Below are 18,359 nucleotides of genomic sequence, written 5' to 3'. Positions count from 1 at the left end.
ACCTCTGTTACATACTCAGGTGACACTGTAAACATTTATACTGAACATCTGTCTCCCCAGTCACTTGTTAGCTCCTTGGAGAAAAAGGTGTTGTTTTATTCATATTTGTAGCAACAGCAATAATACTGGTTGTTACTTAATGCCAGATCCTGTTCCAAAGGTTTTACTACAAGGCAGGCACTGTCGGTATCCCTGTCTTACAGTTGTAGAAACTAAAGCATAGAGAAACTAAAGCATAGAAAGGTTAAGTAACCAGCCCAAGTGACACAGCTGGTAGACAGCAGAGCTGAGACTTGAATCCAAGAAAGTAGAGTCCCCAGACCTTGCATAGTAACAGTGAGTGCCTAGCACATCGTTGGAGAATGGAAAAAATGAGTGTGGATGGACACAGTGGCTCATGCCTGTAATCCCAGCACTTTGAGAGGCTGAGGCAGGAAAATGGCTTGAGCCCAGGAGTTCAAGGCCAGCCTGGACAACATAGTGAGACCTTATCTCTCAAAAATAAAATAAAATTAGTAAACAAAAAATTATAAGTGACTGAATGATCAGATAGAGTCTCAGGCGTAAAACTTACAAATATGAGAAGGATTTTTACATTGTGGCTGCAGATCCAAGTTCAAACCTGCACAGGAGAGAAAAGACACTCTGTTTATGTTTTAAGACGTATTCACTAAGACAAATAATGATTTTCTTTAGCTAAAAGAACCACCATATGAAATGATATATGTATAAATCATTTTCAATGTTGATTTAGTTTTCATATTATTACCTTAGGAGTAGAACACAAGATAAACGCTATCTAAAATTCATAATAAAATTGCCCAGGCACAATGGCTAACACCTGTAATCCCAATACTTTGGGAGATCAAGATAGACAGATTGCTTGAGTCCAGGAGTTTGAGACCACCTGGGCAACATGGTGAAACCCCGTCTCTACTAAAAATACAAAAATCAGCCGGGCATAGTGGTATGTGCCGATAGTCCCAGCTATTCGAGAGGCTGAGTTGGGAGAATCACCTGAGCCCCAAAGGTTGAGGCTGCAGTAAGCCAAGATCATGTCACTGCACTCCAGCCTGGACAACCAGTGTGAGACCCTGTCAGTAAATAAATAAATAAAATTAATACGAGGCCGGATGTGGTGGCTCACACCTGTAATCCTAGTACTTTGGGAGGCTGAGGCAGGAGGATCCCTTGAGCCCAGGAGTTTGAGACAAGCCTGGGCAACATAGGGAGACCCTGTCTCTAAAAATAAATAAAATAAAAATTAATACTAAAATAACCAGAAGCTTTGTTGAAATAGTAAGGTTAATTAATTTAACAAATACTTTCTAAATGTCTAGCATGCTGCTTTGGGAAGAAGAATGTGATAATGTAGATATGAATTATAGAAAATTAAGATGAGGAGTGATGCCTGATCACTAAGTCAGTTTTCATCCTGCAGAGTGGGATGCAGTGCAGCAAGAGAGTGGGAAGGGAGAGTTAGTTGTCACCAGCATTGCTTTGTCATTTGACAAGTGCCTTGCTGTGCAAATACAACCCAGAGGGGTTGTCAGTGGTCTAGCGTTTTAAAAAGCCCTTGGGCAGGGGTTCATTACCTTTATCTTCCTGGTTCCTGCAGTGTGTAAGAGATTCAGCTTCATCAGGAAAGTGTACATGGCATTGCTGAAGGTGTAAGTTTCCCTTTTTTGTGAAGTTGTGATTAAGGGACCTTGAGAAGCGTGCCAGCCCTCTCCCAGGGAGCAGTCACCTGTCCTCCGGATTCATCTGCTCAGCCTTCTGCAGATGGGCTCAATGCTACAGCCATGTGTATATACTGCCAACTGGAGACACCTTAATCATGTAGCTTATGTAGAGAATGATGTTCCAAGTCTCTAAAATCCTCAAACCCTATTTTCAATAAATGCCTGAAGGCTGACTGCCTCATCCCTGTCGTAGTCCAGAGATGGAACTGTTATAAGTATCCTAACCGTAAACTCTGTCCTGCAGCAAAATGGATGTCTCATGAAACACTGAGCTCCCCAGCTTGGCAAACAGTGCCCAAACTTTCTCTACCAGTTGAGTTTTCATCAGCCCATCTTCCTTTCAGCAGAGAGATGATATGTTAGAATCCAATGGAATAAAGGGTTAAGGGTCATAGTTACAGTGGGTCAAATTTCAACACATTGTCAGCATGTTGACTTGCACCATCGGACGCGGTAGCCTGGCCTTATTTCTTTCAGGGTTGAACCAACTCATATGTGCCAACTGCTAGCTGAGGTCATCGCCTCCTAGGAAGCACTCTGTGGGAGGTTGGAGGGTTAACTTTCTGCCCTCTCCAAGGTCTCACCCCCACATGGCACACTGTATTCTGGCCCCAGTGTGTGATCCCATCTCATCTGTGTCAGAATGAGTATTGCACAGTATGAGACCAGGTAGTTACATATTTAAGTGCCGTGAAAAAATATTCTTCGAAATGAGGCATTCAAAATATTTTCATTCAAAATGCAAGACTGTTATCCCAAGTTGTCCCTAACACCATATTTTGCATTTGTTTCTCATACCTTGAGGCCACTGCTGACCAGTGGACTTTAGCCTAGATGGGTCTGCTTAGAGCAGAGGGATGCAACTCCATTAACGTCAGTGAATTGGAACTATTCTTCTATTTATAGCCACTTCATTCCATTTTAACTTTATGATCATTACTTTTTAAAATACCATTTTATGAATTGTTAGTTTTGTGTGTAATTCTCCACCTCCCACCCCCTCTTATTTTTTCCCATTATTAGAGCCTTATTTGTTAAGAACAAAAAGTAAGTAACAATGCAGACTTGCAGTCACAGTTTCATGAACATATAGCTTTTCACTGGTACCTGAATATTTGCCTTCTGAGTATAATGAATGAATTTAAATGGTCCCTAAAAATGAGTAGACAGTGCCACCTTCTCAAGATGGAGGCTAAGACAGTAGTTAGAAAGACTCTGCCTGTTGTAACACTTGCTGGCAGGTGTGATGGGCACTTGCTTTCTGTTTTGTGTATCTGGAGCAATTACCACTGCCTAAAGTAGACCAGAGATGGGTTCCTGGGAGGGACCCTTGTGACAGTTCAGTAAGTAGCCATCGTATCAAAGCAACCCTTGACCTAGAGCAGACACTCAAGGTGTGCTGATAAAAGTGTTCAAGGGGTCCCCTCGCTAGTCCCCTCAGCCTCAGTAGTCTCCTATCCTGAACTTGTCTGGATTTCTCAGTTGGCAACTACTCATATAATCTTGCAATGGCTTTTCCATTGTTGACTTACTTACACTGTTACTTAGTTAACTTTTCATCATTTGTACCTCTTCTGCAAAGCTAAATCTTAGATCTCTTGAGCACAGGCCTGAGTCCTGCACATATCCTTCCCTCACACCACTGAGCACAGAAGAAGAAACAGACTGGACTTGGTTTGGAATCCTAGCTCTCCACTGACTAGCACTGACCGTGAATAAACTCCTTCACCTCCCTGCTTCACAGTTTCCTTATCTGCAGAACAAGGGCAGTCATGCTGCCTTGCAGGGCGTTGCAAGAGCACAGTGCTGGGTACTAGGAGATACTTGGTAAATGGTCATTCTGGCTCACCGAACAAAGCCTCACACACAGAAGCTGAGCAAAATCTTGCAGACTTAAATATGACAAAGCAGGACTGAAACCAGAATGGGAGAAGAGCTAGTTATGAGCTCTTGAACTTTCATGGTGAGGACACCATTTCCTCTGCCCTTGGGCTTAAGTGACAGTTTACAAACCAGGTTTTGATCTGTGACTCTTTCATGACCATATGACGATCATTTCAAGCTCAGCATGTCTCCTGAGCCTCAGTGATCTAAGGAGTGCCATTGATTTGTGATGTGGAGACTTTGCTCATTCACATCCTTGGTCCAATTCATACATTTAAGCATCAGCTCTTCCCTGAGCGGAGATGCTTTCTCCAGCTCCTTGCAGCCATGTGGCAGAGGGTGACTCCCAGTACTGCTTCCTGATCTACAGATCCCCATGGATGTCCCTGGCTTCTTTAGAAATTTTCTTTACAGGAGGCCACAGTGGAAGATAGTGGTAAGGCTTACTTAGACCTACAGCATCAAAAAAAAAAAAAAAAAAAATGGTGATAAGGATGGGAGTATGAGAAAAACTGTGTGAACACTATAAATAGCATTGAAATTAGTTTCCTACATTTCCCATATAGTGAGCACCTTTGCCAAAACTCAAGAAGTGTCTTATCCACCCGTTTGGCAACTGGCACATTACAGAGGAGCATAGGATCATTACAAGGGCAGGGGTCAACTCTGCATTGATTTCACCATTTCTTTCTTGGTGGTGGAGCCATGTGGCAGTAAAGGAATAGGTCATGTGACATTCTTGTCACCTTCAGTTACCTATAAATACACATTTCCTTGCTTTTTTACTTTCTTTTAAAGATTCCTAGAAGAAAAGGACATAAACGGATGTATTGTCAGTACTACATTTGCTGAACCTACTACCATGTCAGCTTAGCAGGATACAAAAGTGTCGGTCAGATGAGCTCCTTTTTAATACTGGTACTGTGACACGGGGCAAACAAAGACCCTTGCCTGCCTGCCTGCCTTTGATCGGTCGATCGGTTTAGTTAGTTGGTTTACATGATGCCTTGCTACAAAAGTAACTTGAGACAACACCCTCTAAGCGCTGTGTTGTCACCTTGTGTACACAGTAGTAGTATGTTAGGACACAGTTGGACTTATGACATATTCAGTAACATACAAGCTTTTAACAAGTATTTACCAAGTTAGAGACCCCAGGTTAGATTAGATGCAAGGTTACGAAGACAGACAAAACCGTTCCTGATCTGAAGGAGCTTGCTGTCTTATGGTAGAAACAGACACAATTAGGTATAATAAAAGGGAGTTGGCAATGATTGCCCGTATAGAATTTATAATGTGGGTCTAGCAGTCATGGCTTTTCATTTTGTTTTTTTTAACCAGATACCTCTGGACTCATCATCTGACAGAAAAAAAAATTTAATATGGAATCTTACTTGAGTACTTTAAAAAGATTAACAATTAAAATCCCGTTCAGTTACATGTCTAAGAAATTTCCCTTACTGGAAAGAATGCAATGATACGAAATCAGTGCTGCCCTGGAGAATCCAGCATGTCTCCTCATCTGGCTATGAGAGCTGAGAGGACAATGTCATTCATTCTCTCTAAGAGGACTGGAGAGCGCTCCCAAAGGAGTGAATGTCCAGGTTGAATCTTGAACATCAATTACAGGTCCTTGCAAGAATTTTGGCTCTGTATGCTGCAGTAAGTTTAATATACACAGAAGCCAGCTACAAAGTTTACCAGTTCACCTTGCTGTGCACTCACTCCCCCAGCTAAAATTTTGTATCACTGCTACCATAGCTTCTAGCAAGGACCCCATGATTGCGGCTTTCATTTGATTTGTATAGGATTTGTAGACATGCCTCACCTTCCTGTGGGGTCAGCAGTGCTTGCAAGAACCTAGAGGATGTGTGGTTTTATGTGCAGGGTAAGGAAGCCTACCCTGATGAACACCAGCAAGTTTAATCCATTTCCATCTGAAAAAACAATTGGCCTTAGGCAACATATTCTTAATTGTCTAAGTCATTGTGTGTGAGCGGGCATGCATGCGGGCACACACATGTTTGTGTGCATATGCAAGCTGTGCATAAATAGCACACTTTGAATCTTTGTAAAATATAATGGATAAGCAGCAAATGACAGTAGGCTTAGCCCCTGAAGATTTACCAGGAAAAAAAGACAGCTGCATGGCAAAGCTGCTGCTAATAATTAGGGAGGGAATAGCCCATACCCTGTGCCACTCAGCAGCTTCAACCATTTAAATGACAGCCGGTTTGTTTAACTCTGCAACCCCCATTCATTATGGGCCAGGGGTTGATTTCATCTTGAGCACACCGCTTTTGATTGTTGTCATCTCTGGTGAGATAATGAGATCATCATCATCATAAGATCAGCTAGGACATGATGACCGAAAGTCTCAAGTAGAAACTGTGATGGATGAGCAAAACAGGAGTTGTTTTAATGTCTCTTTTAACGTTGTAAGTGAGGAAAACCTATTTTTGCAACTCCCTGGACTTAGTCTTTTGCAGGGCCATTTTTGTGGTTGACAAGAAAACGTTAAGGCTCTCTTGGGCTGCAGCAAGCTGCAAGAAGTGTCACAACACTCCCCCCTCGTGTAGAATGGCTCTTGACAGGACTGATTGGGAGGGAAGTTAATAGGCTCCCCATTGTCACCGTGCATTTTTGCCAGGATATTTCATTAGTGTAAACACTGAACCCGTTGTCATCTTGTTTAGCCACTTGACCCTGGTGATTTTCAATTCTGCCTGTGCTGTGATGGAGTACAACAGTGGCATGCACGAGACAGGCACTAATTATTGGAAGTAGAATCATTGCTGACCCAGTACTACAAGATTAACTGCCCCTTTGCAGTCTTTATTCTGGGACATTAGCACTATCTGGTTATCTTGCTTCAGTTGGGGGATTTGGGACAATAGCAGTGCTGATGGTAATGTTGGTGATTTCCCTGTTTGTTTTGCAGGTCACGGCCAGGGGCTTTGGGCCACTGTTACAGTTTGCCTACACTGCCAAGCTGTTACTCAGCAGAGAAAACATCCGCGAGGTCATCCGCTGTGCTGAGTTCCTGCGCATGCACAACCTGGAGGACTCCTGCTTCAGCTTCCTGCAGACCCAGCTCCTGAACAGTGAGGATGGCCTGTTTGTGTGCCGGAAGGATGCTGCATGCCAGCGCCCGCACGAGGACTGTGAGAACTCTGCAGGAGAGGAGGAGGATGAAGAGGAGGAAACGATGGATTCAGAGACGGCCAAGATGGCTTGCCCCAGGGACCAGATGCTTCCAGAGCCCATCAGCTTTGAGGCCGCCGCCATCCCTGTAGCAGAGAAGGAAGAAGCCCTGCTGCCCGAGCCTGACGTGCCCACGGACACCAAGGAGAGCTCAGAAAAGGATGCGTTAACGCAGTACCCCAGATACAAGAAATACCAGCTTGCATGTACCAAGAATGTCTATAATGCATCATCACACAGTACCTCAGGTTTTGCAAGCACATTCCGGGAAGATAACTCTAGCAACAGCCTCAAGCCGGGGCTTGCCAGGGGGCAGATTAAAAGTGAGCCGCCCAGTGAAGAGAATGAGGAAGAGAGCATCACGCTCTGCCTGTCTGGAGATGAGCCTGACGCCAAGGACAGAGCAGGGGATGTCGAGATGGACCGGAAACAGCCCAGCCCTGCCCCTACCCCCACGGCCCCAGCTGGGGCCCCCTGCCTGGAGAGATCCAGGAGCGTGGCCTCGCCCTCCTGCTTAAGGTCTCTGTTCAGCATAACGAAAAGTGTGGAGCTGTCTGGCCTGCCCAGTACATCTCAGCAGCACTTTGCCAGGAGTCCAGCCTGCCCTTTTGACAAGGGGATCACTCAGGGTGACCTTAAAACTGACTACACCCCTTTCACAGGGAATTATGGACAGCCCCACGTGGGCCAGAAGGAGGTGTCCAACTTCACCATGGGGTCGCCCCTCAGGGGGCCTGGGTTGGAGGCTGTCTGTAAACAGGAGGGAGAGCTGGACCGGAGGAGCGTGATCTTCTCCTCCAGTGCTTGTGACCAAGTGAGCACCTCGGTGCATTCTTATTCTGGGGCGAGCAGTTTGGACAAAGACCTCTCTGAGCCGGTGCCAAAGGGTCTGTGGGTGGGAGCTGGCCAGTCCCTCCCCAGCTCGCAGGCCTACTCCCATGGTGGGCTGATGGCCGACCACTTGCCAGGAAGGATGCGGCCCAACACCAGCTGCCCGGTGCCAATCAAAGTCTGCCCTCGCTCACCCCCCTTGGAGACCAGGACCAGGACTTCCAGCTCCTGTTCTTCCTATTCCTACGCGGAGGACGGGAGCGGGGGCTCACCCTGCAGCCTCCCTCTCTGTGAGTTCTCCTCCTCGCCCTGTTCCCAGGGAGCCAGATTCCTTGCCACAGAACATCAGGAACCAGGCCTGATGGGAGATGGAATGTACAACCAAGTGCGGCCCCAAATTAAATGTGAGCAGTCTTACGGAACCAACTCCAGTGACGAATCCGGATCGTTCTCGGAAGCAGACAGTGAGTCGTGTCCTGTGCAGGACAGGGGCCAGGAGGTAGGGAACCCACATAAATTCAAGCATGTGACCCACTCTCTAGGCCCTTTATCTGGACTACTCCCTGCCTCCCACATTTTTCTTACGTGCTAAGGTTAAAGATGACAGTAGAGACTGCCTTCCCCATCCACAGAGGCAGGATGCTGAAGGTGATTCCACATTAACCACTTCTGTCCTAGAAAATCACTTATATTTGATCTGGATCTCAATACTCTACAAGCAGAGGCAAGCTGCTGGGTAAAAAAACACTGAAGTCTAATGCATGAAGTACACTGAGGCACTCCAGACCCCCCTCTTCTCCCTCTCTCCCCCTCCTACATCTGCTTTGGAAGGATGCCCTGTTCATCACCCTCATCCTTGCCCTTCACCCCTTCAGCATAAAGGAAGATATAGAATCTCTTTCCAGATTGATTGATTGAAACCAAATAGATCAACACTTTCCCAGCACCTTTTAGATTTTCCTTGTCAACAGAAGACCCCAGGGCCACCGCATGTCCATCACAGTGAAGGTGATGGAAGGCTCACTGTTTATCCCGGTCCTGGGGTCATCACAGAAGCACCCTAGTGAGCCACACATAATGTATAATGGATCATTTCCCAAGCTCCCTCAAATACTAGGAAGACATTTTGAGAAGTAGTGGGGTAGAGTAGCAGTTTCATCCACCCTGAAAGCAATGTACTTGCTAGGAAAAATGTCCTGAGGCTCCATGTGTGTCTTACCATTGCTGGGAGAGGGGAACAGGAGCAACAGCAGCCACGTCATGAGCAAGACTCACAAGACTAAGGAGAGGAAACAAGAGGTGCCCCCAGGAGGACCCACCTCCCCAATAACATGAACATGCCCTAGAAAGACCTGAGAGAGTCTGTGTCGTGACCTGGTGTTCACTGCACTGTCTTGCTGATTGACAAGGTACCAGCTTGAGACTGCTACCTGTGTCTCAGACCTCCCTCAGGAGCGGGATTGAACAAACCCAGTGACAAGTCCCTTCTCAGAGCTGTGTATCCCAAAAACACAGGAAGAAATGAAACATGGTCCTCCTGAGGCCAGCAACCTTGGTACCCGTCTGTGCTCTCTGGATGTTACCAGCCTCTGTAAGGCAGAGATGTTAACCCAGCCAGAAAGCAGAAATGCCATACGGGATGAGGTGGCTTTTCACAGAGCCACGTGCAGTTTATTCAGCCTCTGCAAGACTGGCGAGAAGCGCATGAGGTTTTAGTTTGGGCATGTTTTGAACTGCAAAAATGCCCTGTGGTCACTTTCTTTGCTCGCTAGCCTGGTTTCTGCCTGTCTCTTAACTGCCTAGCAGACATGGAGAAAGAGAAACACTGAAAGGATTTAATTTAAAATAAATTAGAAAGGAAATTTGAATGGGAGCTATTCCCATGCGAATATACCATCTCCCCTTAGGTTTGGGGTGGCGGGTTGTGCCCAGTGCCCCAAGCCAGGCTCACATCTGTGTCCCGGACATTGGGAAGATTGAGCTTTCCTGAAAATAGTGAAAGGCTGTGTTTTCTCTCTCCTCACTCATTCTTTCCCTCTGACCTCTTTTGTGAGGTTTTCCTTTTGTTCTGAAACGGTGAATGAGCGTGCCTGATGTGGAAGGCAAGTGACTGCGTCCACCTCATCCGCATCATGGCTTCCTACCAAGGACTGGTGGAGGGAGAAGAGCACAAAGGCCTGCAGTCTTTGTTTTTTGTCTCTCTTTTAAGAGGAGCCTGGGGCCGGGCGTGGTGGCTCAGGCCTGTAATCCTAGCATTTTGGGAGGCCCAGGTGGGTGGATCACTTGAGCTCAGGATGTCAAGACCAGCCTGGGCAACATGGTGAAACCCCCTCTCTACCAAAAATATAAAAAAATAGCCGGGCATGGTGGCTCGTGCCAGTTGTCCAGCTACTTGTGGGGCTGAGGTGGGAGGATCACTTGAGCCCAGGAGAAGGAGGTTGCAGTGAGCTGAGATGGTGGCACTGCATTCCAGCCTGGGTGACAAAGTGAGACCCTGTCTCAAAAAAAAAAAAAAGGGCTGGCCATTAAGCTCAAGGGAGGATGGTGTTTTTATGATATTTGCATATGTTCAAAGAACTGTCAGTTTCAGATACATCTTCTTTTGTGCCCTCCCACCCTCACCGCCAATATCCCAAAAGAGAGCTTAAAGTCTTGGGGCCACAGCAAGAACACATTTTTTGTGTGTGTGTTGGGACTATGTCAGTTGTTTACTTTAGAACTAAAAATAGTAACTCAATTAAAAGGAGGACTCATTCAACCTGTAAAATAGTCATGAACAGGACTAGCCTTCCCCCCTTGAGAAATACCCCTACTTTAAAAAATACTCTTATTTTTACCTTTAAAAAAAGAATCCATCTTCTGCATTCCTGAACAGTGAAAGAGGAGACATTTACCAAAGCTCTATGCCATTTTGGAAATCATAGCCCCTCTCAGTGGTACAGTTTGGACAGGACAGTTACAGTAAAGCCAAGGTTTTTCCCAATTTGACATCTTAGTTTTCCTAGAGTAGAGGAGGTTAGGTTTCCAAGAACTGTCTCAGGGACTTGCCATGACTGCTGCTCAAGGAGTTGATAACCTGCTTTAGGGAGTTATTTTGACCCTGGTTGAAGTATTATCCCCAGTAATAGTGCTCAAGGCAGATCCTTCTCCACAAGTCAAAACTTGTTTTCCTGAACTGATTCAGAAGCCAGCATCTGTTGGGCTGATTCTGCCCTGCCCTGCTTTCATATGAGATCCAGGTGCCTTCTCTTTCAAGTGAACCCCACGGAGACACCAGAGTCAGAAATCAAGACAGGAGTTTCCACCCCTTGCCAGACACCAGTCTAATACTTCACGTGTGTTTTCCCGGTCTGTCTTCATTCACCCCGTAGGGAGCCAAAATGTTAGATCAAAAGTAAAGTGTTAACATACCTTGTATTCTGTAAGATGTTGTAGTTATACCATGTTAAGCAGCCCTTCCATCTCACAGTCATTGGCTTCTCCCATCCTTTTTAACTGTTCCCCAGCTTCGAGAAAGATCAAATTAGCACAGTATTATCCTTTATCAATAATCAGCTTTTTAAAATGACATTCTTTTTTAAATTCTAGAACACAGCATACCCAGCCCCAAACATACCAAATTTAACAGGCTTTCTCTTTGCCTACAACAATATACAAATATATATTCACCTCTCTATGGGTTTGGGTTTTATTTTAATGGCATTATGTTGTAGAGTCAGCAGCTTCCTTTTTTCACGTAGCTGTCTACCATGCATGTGGCTGTAGGTCGATCACACAGGGCCAAGACATGTTTCTCCAATATCTCTGGTTCTCGTAAATCGTAGTTCATTCAGCTGTCACTTACCACCAGACATTTCAGTTGTTTTCAGTTTTTCCCTCTGATAAACATTGCTGCAGTAAACATTTTGTGACCCTACTGTTAGTAGTGGTGCTTTTATTTTTGTGGGTTAGTTTCAAAGATGGGCTAAAGGTTGTGCCCATTTATTAAATACTAAATGACCAACCCAAAATGTTGTAGCAATTCACATATCCGTCAGCAACTTAGTGTCCAGTTTCCCCTATTTTTGCCCATGCTAGTTGTCACCAGTCTTTTCAATTTTTGCCAATTTGATGGGCAAAAAATGGTGACTACTAATGAGGCTGACATCTTGTTTTATGTGTATTGAACATTTATATGTCCTTTCCTGTGAATTGCTGGTTTATCTCTTTCCCATTTTTCTTTTGTATTGTTTAAATCAACATGTAGGAATCTTAATCCCTAATATTAGGAATATTAACCCTTTCTCATAAATGTTGCTTAAATATTCCCTTAGTCTGCTTATTTATTTATTGTACCTTTTCCCATATAAAAAATTTTTAGTTTTATGTAGTCAAGGTATAAGTCTTTTTCTTTATGACTTCTGGATTTGCTATATTCCTTAAGAAGTCAGGTTGGGAATTTTTCTCTTCCAATAAAAAAAAAATGAACAAGTCACATAAGTGAAAATCACAAAACAGTATGCACAAGGTCCTAGTTTGTTTCCTAAATATACACACCATATAAATAAAATCAGTATAGAGAATAAGAAAAAACGGGGAGCACCATTGGAGAGGAGTGTAAGGAAAGTTTCACTTCTATGTATGTCTGTAATGTTTGAATTTTATGTATGTATATCTTGCACAGGTTTATTTTTTAAATTAAGACATAATTCCCATATCATAAAATTCACCCTACTAAGATGAGCAATTCAGTGGTTGTTGATATATTCACAATGTTGTACAACCATCGCCACTAGGTAACTCCAAAACATTTTCACCACCCTAAAAGGAAATGCTGTACCTATTAGCAGTTACTCCTCATTGCCCACTCCCCTCAGCCCCAGGCAACCAGTAATCTACCTTCTGTCTCTGTAGTGTTTGTGGCATTTGTATAAATAGAATCTTGCAAGATGTGGCCTTCTGTGTCTAGCTCCTTTCACTTTAGCATAACGCTTTGAAGGTTTACCCTTGCCATGGATGTACTCACCAGGTATATTGTCATGTATTAGTACTTTGTTCCTTTTAATTGCTAAGTAATATTCCATTATGTCGATCCATTTTGTTGACTAATACCACATTTTGTTGTTCATTGGTTGAGGGCCATGTGGGTTGTTTCCACTTTGGGGCTATTATAAATAATGCTGCTGTGAGCATTTGAGTACAAGTTGTTTTTAAGACATGTTTTCAGTTATTTCCATAATATTCCTAAGAGTGGAACTGCTAAATCATGTAACTTTGTATTTAACCTTTTGAGGAGCTACTAGACTGTTTCCAAGTGGCTATACCATTTCAAATTCCCACCAGCAGTGTATCAGGGATCCAGTTTCTCTGCATCCTCGCCAACACTTGTTATTGCCCATCTTTTTTGTTAATGCCCTCTAGTGGGAGTGGGTAGTTATGGTTTATCTCATTATGGTTTATAGGTTTGTTTTTAAATGTTGGAAATTATAGAAAATCACAGTCATTTTCCAAAGCAGTAAGCCTCTTAGTAAGACAGCTTTGTAACTGGACCATTTCTACTTAATTGTAGATTTTAGTAAAGAAGCACCACAGAGAGTTTCTTGGCACAGTCGAAAGTATGGATTTTTGGACTTGCTTTATTAACATGTTTTACATTGAGAGGGATAAAAGTGTATGAGAGTAAGAGAGTGTGTTGGGGGCAGGCAGGGGGCGGGAGAGAGAGAGAAGGGAAGAGAGAGATAAAGTCCAGAGAAAACATGGAAATGGTACAGAATAGAAGAGCCGTCTGACTCTGAGTCTTCCCACCCAAATGCTGACTTTGAGACACATGTTGTATGTAAAATTTTTACTATCATTTTTGTGGTTTGGTGAATCAGGCAAGTTCTTAGAAGTGTCTGTAATTGGTCTGCTTAATAAAAAGAAACCTTGCTGGGCAGCATAGAAATCAGCCATATTCCTAATTAAAGCAGTGTTTTTATGTTGTCTGGAACATTGTGAGTGTCTGGAATTCCAAAGCTGTAAGACGAAACCATGTGACAAAGATAGATAGGGCTGATAAACAGAAATAATAATACCTTGTATCTATCAGGCAGTTGAAACTTTCCCAAGCACTTTCTCCACCTGTCATCCAGTTGTATTCTTCATAGCAACCCTGTAAGCTAAGTAGGGCAGGCGTTATCGCCCTGTGACTCCTAGATCCATCCTCCAAGAACTTTAGGACCGACAGAATGAAGACTTGCCTGAGATCACACAGCTAATTAATTGAAGTATCACAGCTGAATCCCAGGTGTCCTGTATTTGTGCTAGAAACTGGACCATGAGAAGAGAGCGTGGAAGGACAATTGCGCGAGAAACATTTCTTCGCCTGGGAGGGGAGATTTTGTCATTGCCATCTGCCCAGCACTGAGCTGGCTGTCCTGGTTCCAGCAGCACTGGAATCATCTCCAGTGGGCATATTGCTTCCTCCCTCGACAGCTCCCTGGGATCTGAGGGTCTCCTCAGAGTATAAGCGTTAAAGACTTTGGAGAGCTGACCACCCATCAGTGCCACCCTCAGGGTATCATGCTAATGTGACCCTACTCCTATGGGTTTCAATCAACATCTGATAATAAAACCAAGAAATGAAGTAGGAAAAAATATTAACAAACTAGTCTTCCACTGAGATTTCTACAGGAAATATTTGTTTCTGGCCTTTTCTGCAAAATTTGCAGCTACTTTCCTGCTTTTCCAGTAAACTTCACCCAGCAAACCAGAGACACTAGGCAAGCGAAATATTTGTTGGGTGAGATAGATACAGCACCACTTGATTGCAACTCCTAAAAAAGATGCAGAGAAAACAAAGATCACAGGGAAATCTACCAGAGCAAGAGAGTCATCATTTGGGGATGAGAATTTTTTTTTTTCCCTTCTTTTGTCTTATATTTTATGAAAGAAGCTGTATTTATATAATACTTAATTTTATATAATACTTAGAGAATAATATATAAAATTATATAATACTTATATAATTTTTCGGTGTTTCCTTTTAACTGGGAGGAAGGAGATGATGGTTTAGGCTGAAGAATGGTCGTGGCTGTTGGCAGGGAAGAGAAATAAAGCAGCCAATTTGTTTGGTGAGAAGGAAGCACCGGCATCCCGGGTCCCAGCCTACAGCCTCCCCTCTGCCTCGTTGGTGCAGAAGGCATGCAAGGAGACATATGTAGGTTCCATGCACTGTCCAGATGTCGCACCTGGACCTGAGAATCCCTGGACACACTGCAGGGACTATCCATTTTACTGACTGCTCAGGAGCTGGAGCCTAGCCAGGCGTGGTGGCTCACGCCTATAATCCCAACAGTTTGGGAGGCCAAGGAAGGAAAATCGCTTGAGGCCAGGAGTTTGAGACCAGCCTAGGCAACAGAGCGAGACCCTGTCTCTAAAAGAAAAAAATTTTTAAAGCTGGAATCTCCAGAAGAACTAACCCTCCTATAGCCATGCTTAGCAGGACAGGGCAGGTACTGTGCTAAAAACCCACCTCAAGTCCTGCTCCTCCTGTTGTGTTCCAGAGGGGAGAAGAGTCAGCACTTTGCTGGGCTGAATAAAATCAACAGCAGCTTATTGTGCCAACTGTGGCACAGGCCTCTGGTGCCCTGTTTGGCCCTTGGCCTGCTGACTCAGTGGCTGCCCTGATTCTCCGAGTCTCTACCGAGAACCAAAGTGGTAGACCCCTGGCTAAAGAGCGGCGCCTGTGAATCCCTCGTGCCCTTCCCCCTATATGCAGCCTGTGTGTCCAGAGCTGCATGTGGGTGGCTGAGTATAACTAGGGGTGGTGGCAACAGTTCACAGGACTCTTCACCTCATCACACTGGGTGTTGGGACTCTTTAGGAAACCAAGCCACTGCTGCGAAGTGAGATCCTGGAGGAATGAGTGTGTGGAGGGACAGTTAATAAGATGTTAAGCCCAGCTGGGCCTGTTTGGCTGAGAATAATTATCTAGAAGGAAAAGAGGCGGGCCTCAACCTTCTTGATGTGTTTCCACTTTCCAAGGCCTGCTGGCCTTCTCTGACTCCTCAGCCCCATTTGAGGAATGTTTTGAGGGCCGAGAGCCTGGGAGAGGCATGTCCTCCACGGGACCAAAGAGTCAGTGGCTACTCCTTATTTCCAGACAAGATGTTCTTGGCTTGGAACTTACTACTCAGGAAACAACACATGGATGTGGTCAAGTTCCCACCCACCCCGACCCGGTGCCTGTCCGAGAACACCTCAGAGACCCCTGCATGTTAGTGAACATAAGTCCTCCCTTGCTAGAGGGGGAGCTGAGACTTGCAAAGAGAAACAAGAGTGAGTTGGGGTGTTTTCACCTGGGAGAAAGTCTATAGTTGACTATTACCTTTTCCTCTGACCCTCTTTAAAAAGCAGATTGTGTTGGCAGCAGCTCTGCTGAAGTGTTGTATGGCTTTTTGTCTCAAGGACTTTGAAACTAGCATTGTTGATTTTTCCTTTTTCCTGGCAACTCTCCCTCCTATTCCCCTAGTGTTTTATATTCACTGTCTGGATGATTTAAATATAGTAGCTCTTGGTATAGGCGTCCTTTTGACTTTCCCTGTGGCCTGAACTATAGGGATATCTTCTTTCTGAGAGTAAGTAAACACATTTAGAGCAGAAGCAGAATGGCTTTGTTGTCATCAGAGGGAAAACTCCACAAGCCCCCAAAGCGCCACCACCTCTGCTGCGTTGGAACATCCGCATCTCCAACAGACAGACCTCTGTGTTCCGGAGACGCTGTGCAGGATCTCAGTGTCTGTTTGTTATCCAGCGGGTATAAGAGGGAAATCAAACATTCTTTCATATCATTAGAAGCCCTATGCAAACACAGCCCCGTGCACAAAGGCCTTTCCCGAGCCCATAACAAGGAGCTGTTTGTCCTGGCTGCCTGTCTTTAGCAGTCGGAGCAGGGCCAAGCCGGCAGTGGTGTCATGGGCCGTACTGCGATTTTGCTTTCTTGGACCAAAATTTTACAGCTGTCATGGGACAGAGCTCACCAGGTAGAAGCTGAATCAGAGCACCCACTGGGAACCTTCAGTAAATGCCACATTGAACAAGCTCAGAGCTGTGATGGAACCTGACAAAGAGCTTGCACCCAACCACAGAAAAGTCAAATGATCATTTCATACGTTTGCTTTTGTGCACGGGAATTGACTAGCCACACATGCCGGCAATCGGGACTCGTGTCTGCCTGCAAACGATGCAAGCAAAGAGAAACCTGGGCTCAGGATCAAGTGTCTTCATCCTCACTCCCTTGAAGAACACAGACTTAACCCTGCAGCATCTGAACACTATCGAGGGGTTGGTTTCTTCACCCTAGAGCATTTTGATCAGTTCAGCCCAGACCCGTATGTTTTTCTGGCTGCTGGGATTCACTGAGTCCATTTATTCTGTCTCCTAGAGTGGCACTGTCCAGTCCAGTTGCCACATGCTGCACGTGGCTGTTGAGCCCCTGAAAGTGGCTATTCTGAATTATGATGTGCTGTAAGGAGAAAATGTGCTTTGGATTTGGAAAGTTTAGCACACACACACAAAAAACTAAACTATCTCAATAATTATATTAGCTACATGTTGGAAGTATTTTTATCTATTGGGTTAAATAACATACAGTATTCAAACTCATTTCACCTGTTTCTTTTTACTTCTTTTAATGTGGCTACTGGAAAATTTAAAATCACAAATGTAGCTCATGTTGTTTGTATTAGACAGGGCTGGGCTAGCGCTTGAAGGAAGTTTAGGTTTGTAGTGCCATCTGCTGGCTCATCCGGAGCAGACGTGAATGTAAACAAGAATGAAGCAATCTGAGCTAACCCACATGTTGTCTCTTAGCCTGGCAGCACGCAACCTTTTTATTCCAGGAGCTTCTGAAGCAGGACCAGACCGAACCCAGAAGCTGCTGAATCCCCAAGAGCCTCGGGAAGGGGAGTGACAAGCTGCTCAAAGGTGCAAGCCTGTGTCACCTCGTGGGTGCCAAGGAGGCTCTTGAGATAGAGTAGTGGTTTGCTGCTCACCTTCCGCACTTGAGGCTCTTTCATGCAATCTTTTTCACTGGTTGCTATTCTTAAGAAATACTTCAGGCCAGGCACCATGGTTCACCCCTGTAATCCCAGCATTTTGGGAGGCCAAGGCGGGCGGATCACTTGAGACCAGGAGTTCAAGACCAGCCTGGCCAACATGGCAAAACGGCATCTCTACTGAAAATACAAAAATTAGCTGGGCATGGTGGTGCACACCTGTAATCCCAGCTACTCGGGAGGTGAGGCAGGAGAATCGCTTGAACCAAGGAGGTGGAGTTTGCAGTGAGTCGAAATCGTGCCACTCTACTCCAGCCTGGGTGACAGACCGAGACTCCATCTCAAAAGAAAAAAGAAGAGAAATATTTTAGGCCAGGAATAGTGGCTCCCACCTGTAATACCAACACTTTGGGAGGCTGAGGAGGGAGAATCACTTGAGCCCAGGAGTTTGAAACCAGCCTGGGCAACATCGCGAGACCTCATTTCTTTTTTTTTTCCCCCTTCTCTCTGGCGCAAGACCTCATCTCTACAAAAAAAAAAAAAAAAAATTTTTAATGAACTGGGCATGGTTGTCCCAGCTACTTGGGAGGCCGAGGTAAGAGGACTGCTTGAGCCCAGGAGGTTAAGGCTACAGTAAGCTGTGATCGTAACACTCCACTCCAGCCTGGGTAACAGAGCAAGA

The 18,359-nt window shown here is 44.9% G+C and overlaps 1 protein-coding gene across 2 annotated transcripts in view; it reads left to right on the top strand.

Moving 5' to 3' along the window:
- The window catches only part of BACH2 (BTB domain and CNC homolog 2), a 374,233-nt gene that overhangs the window by 342,762 nt on the left and 13,112 nt on the right, over window positions 1-18,359 (top strand). For both annotated transcript variants that reach the window (XM_030809473.1, XM_030809474.1), the window contains one exon: window positions 6,568-8,160. In XM_030809473.1, coding sequence (XP_030665333.1) covers window positions 6,568-8,160 — 1,593 coding nt within the window. The remainder of the gene's footprint in view (window positions 1-6,567; window positions 8,161-18,359) is intronic.

Source organism: Nomascus leucogenys, chromosome 3 (genome assembly GCF_006542625.1).
Source record: "Nomascus leucogenys isolate Asia chromosome 3, Asia_NLE_v1, whole genome shotgun sequence".
Classification (NCBI taxonomy): domain Eukaryota; kingdom Metazoa; phylum Chordata; class Mammalia; order Primates; family Hylobatidae; genus Nomascus; species Nomascus leucogenys.
The sequence above is the reverse complement of the archived record's forward strand: the minus strand, read 5'-3'. Positions and strand labels throughout refer to the sequence as shown.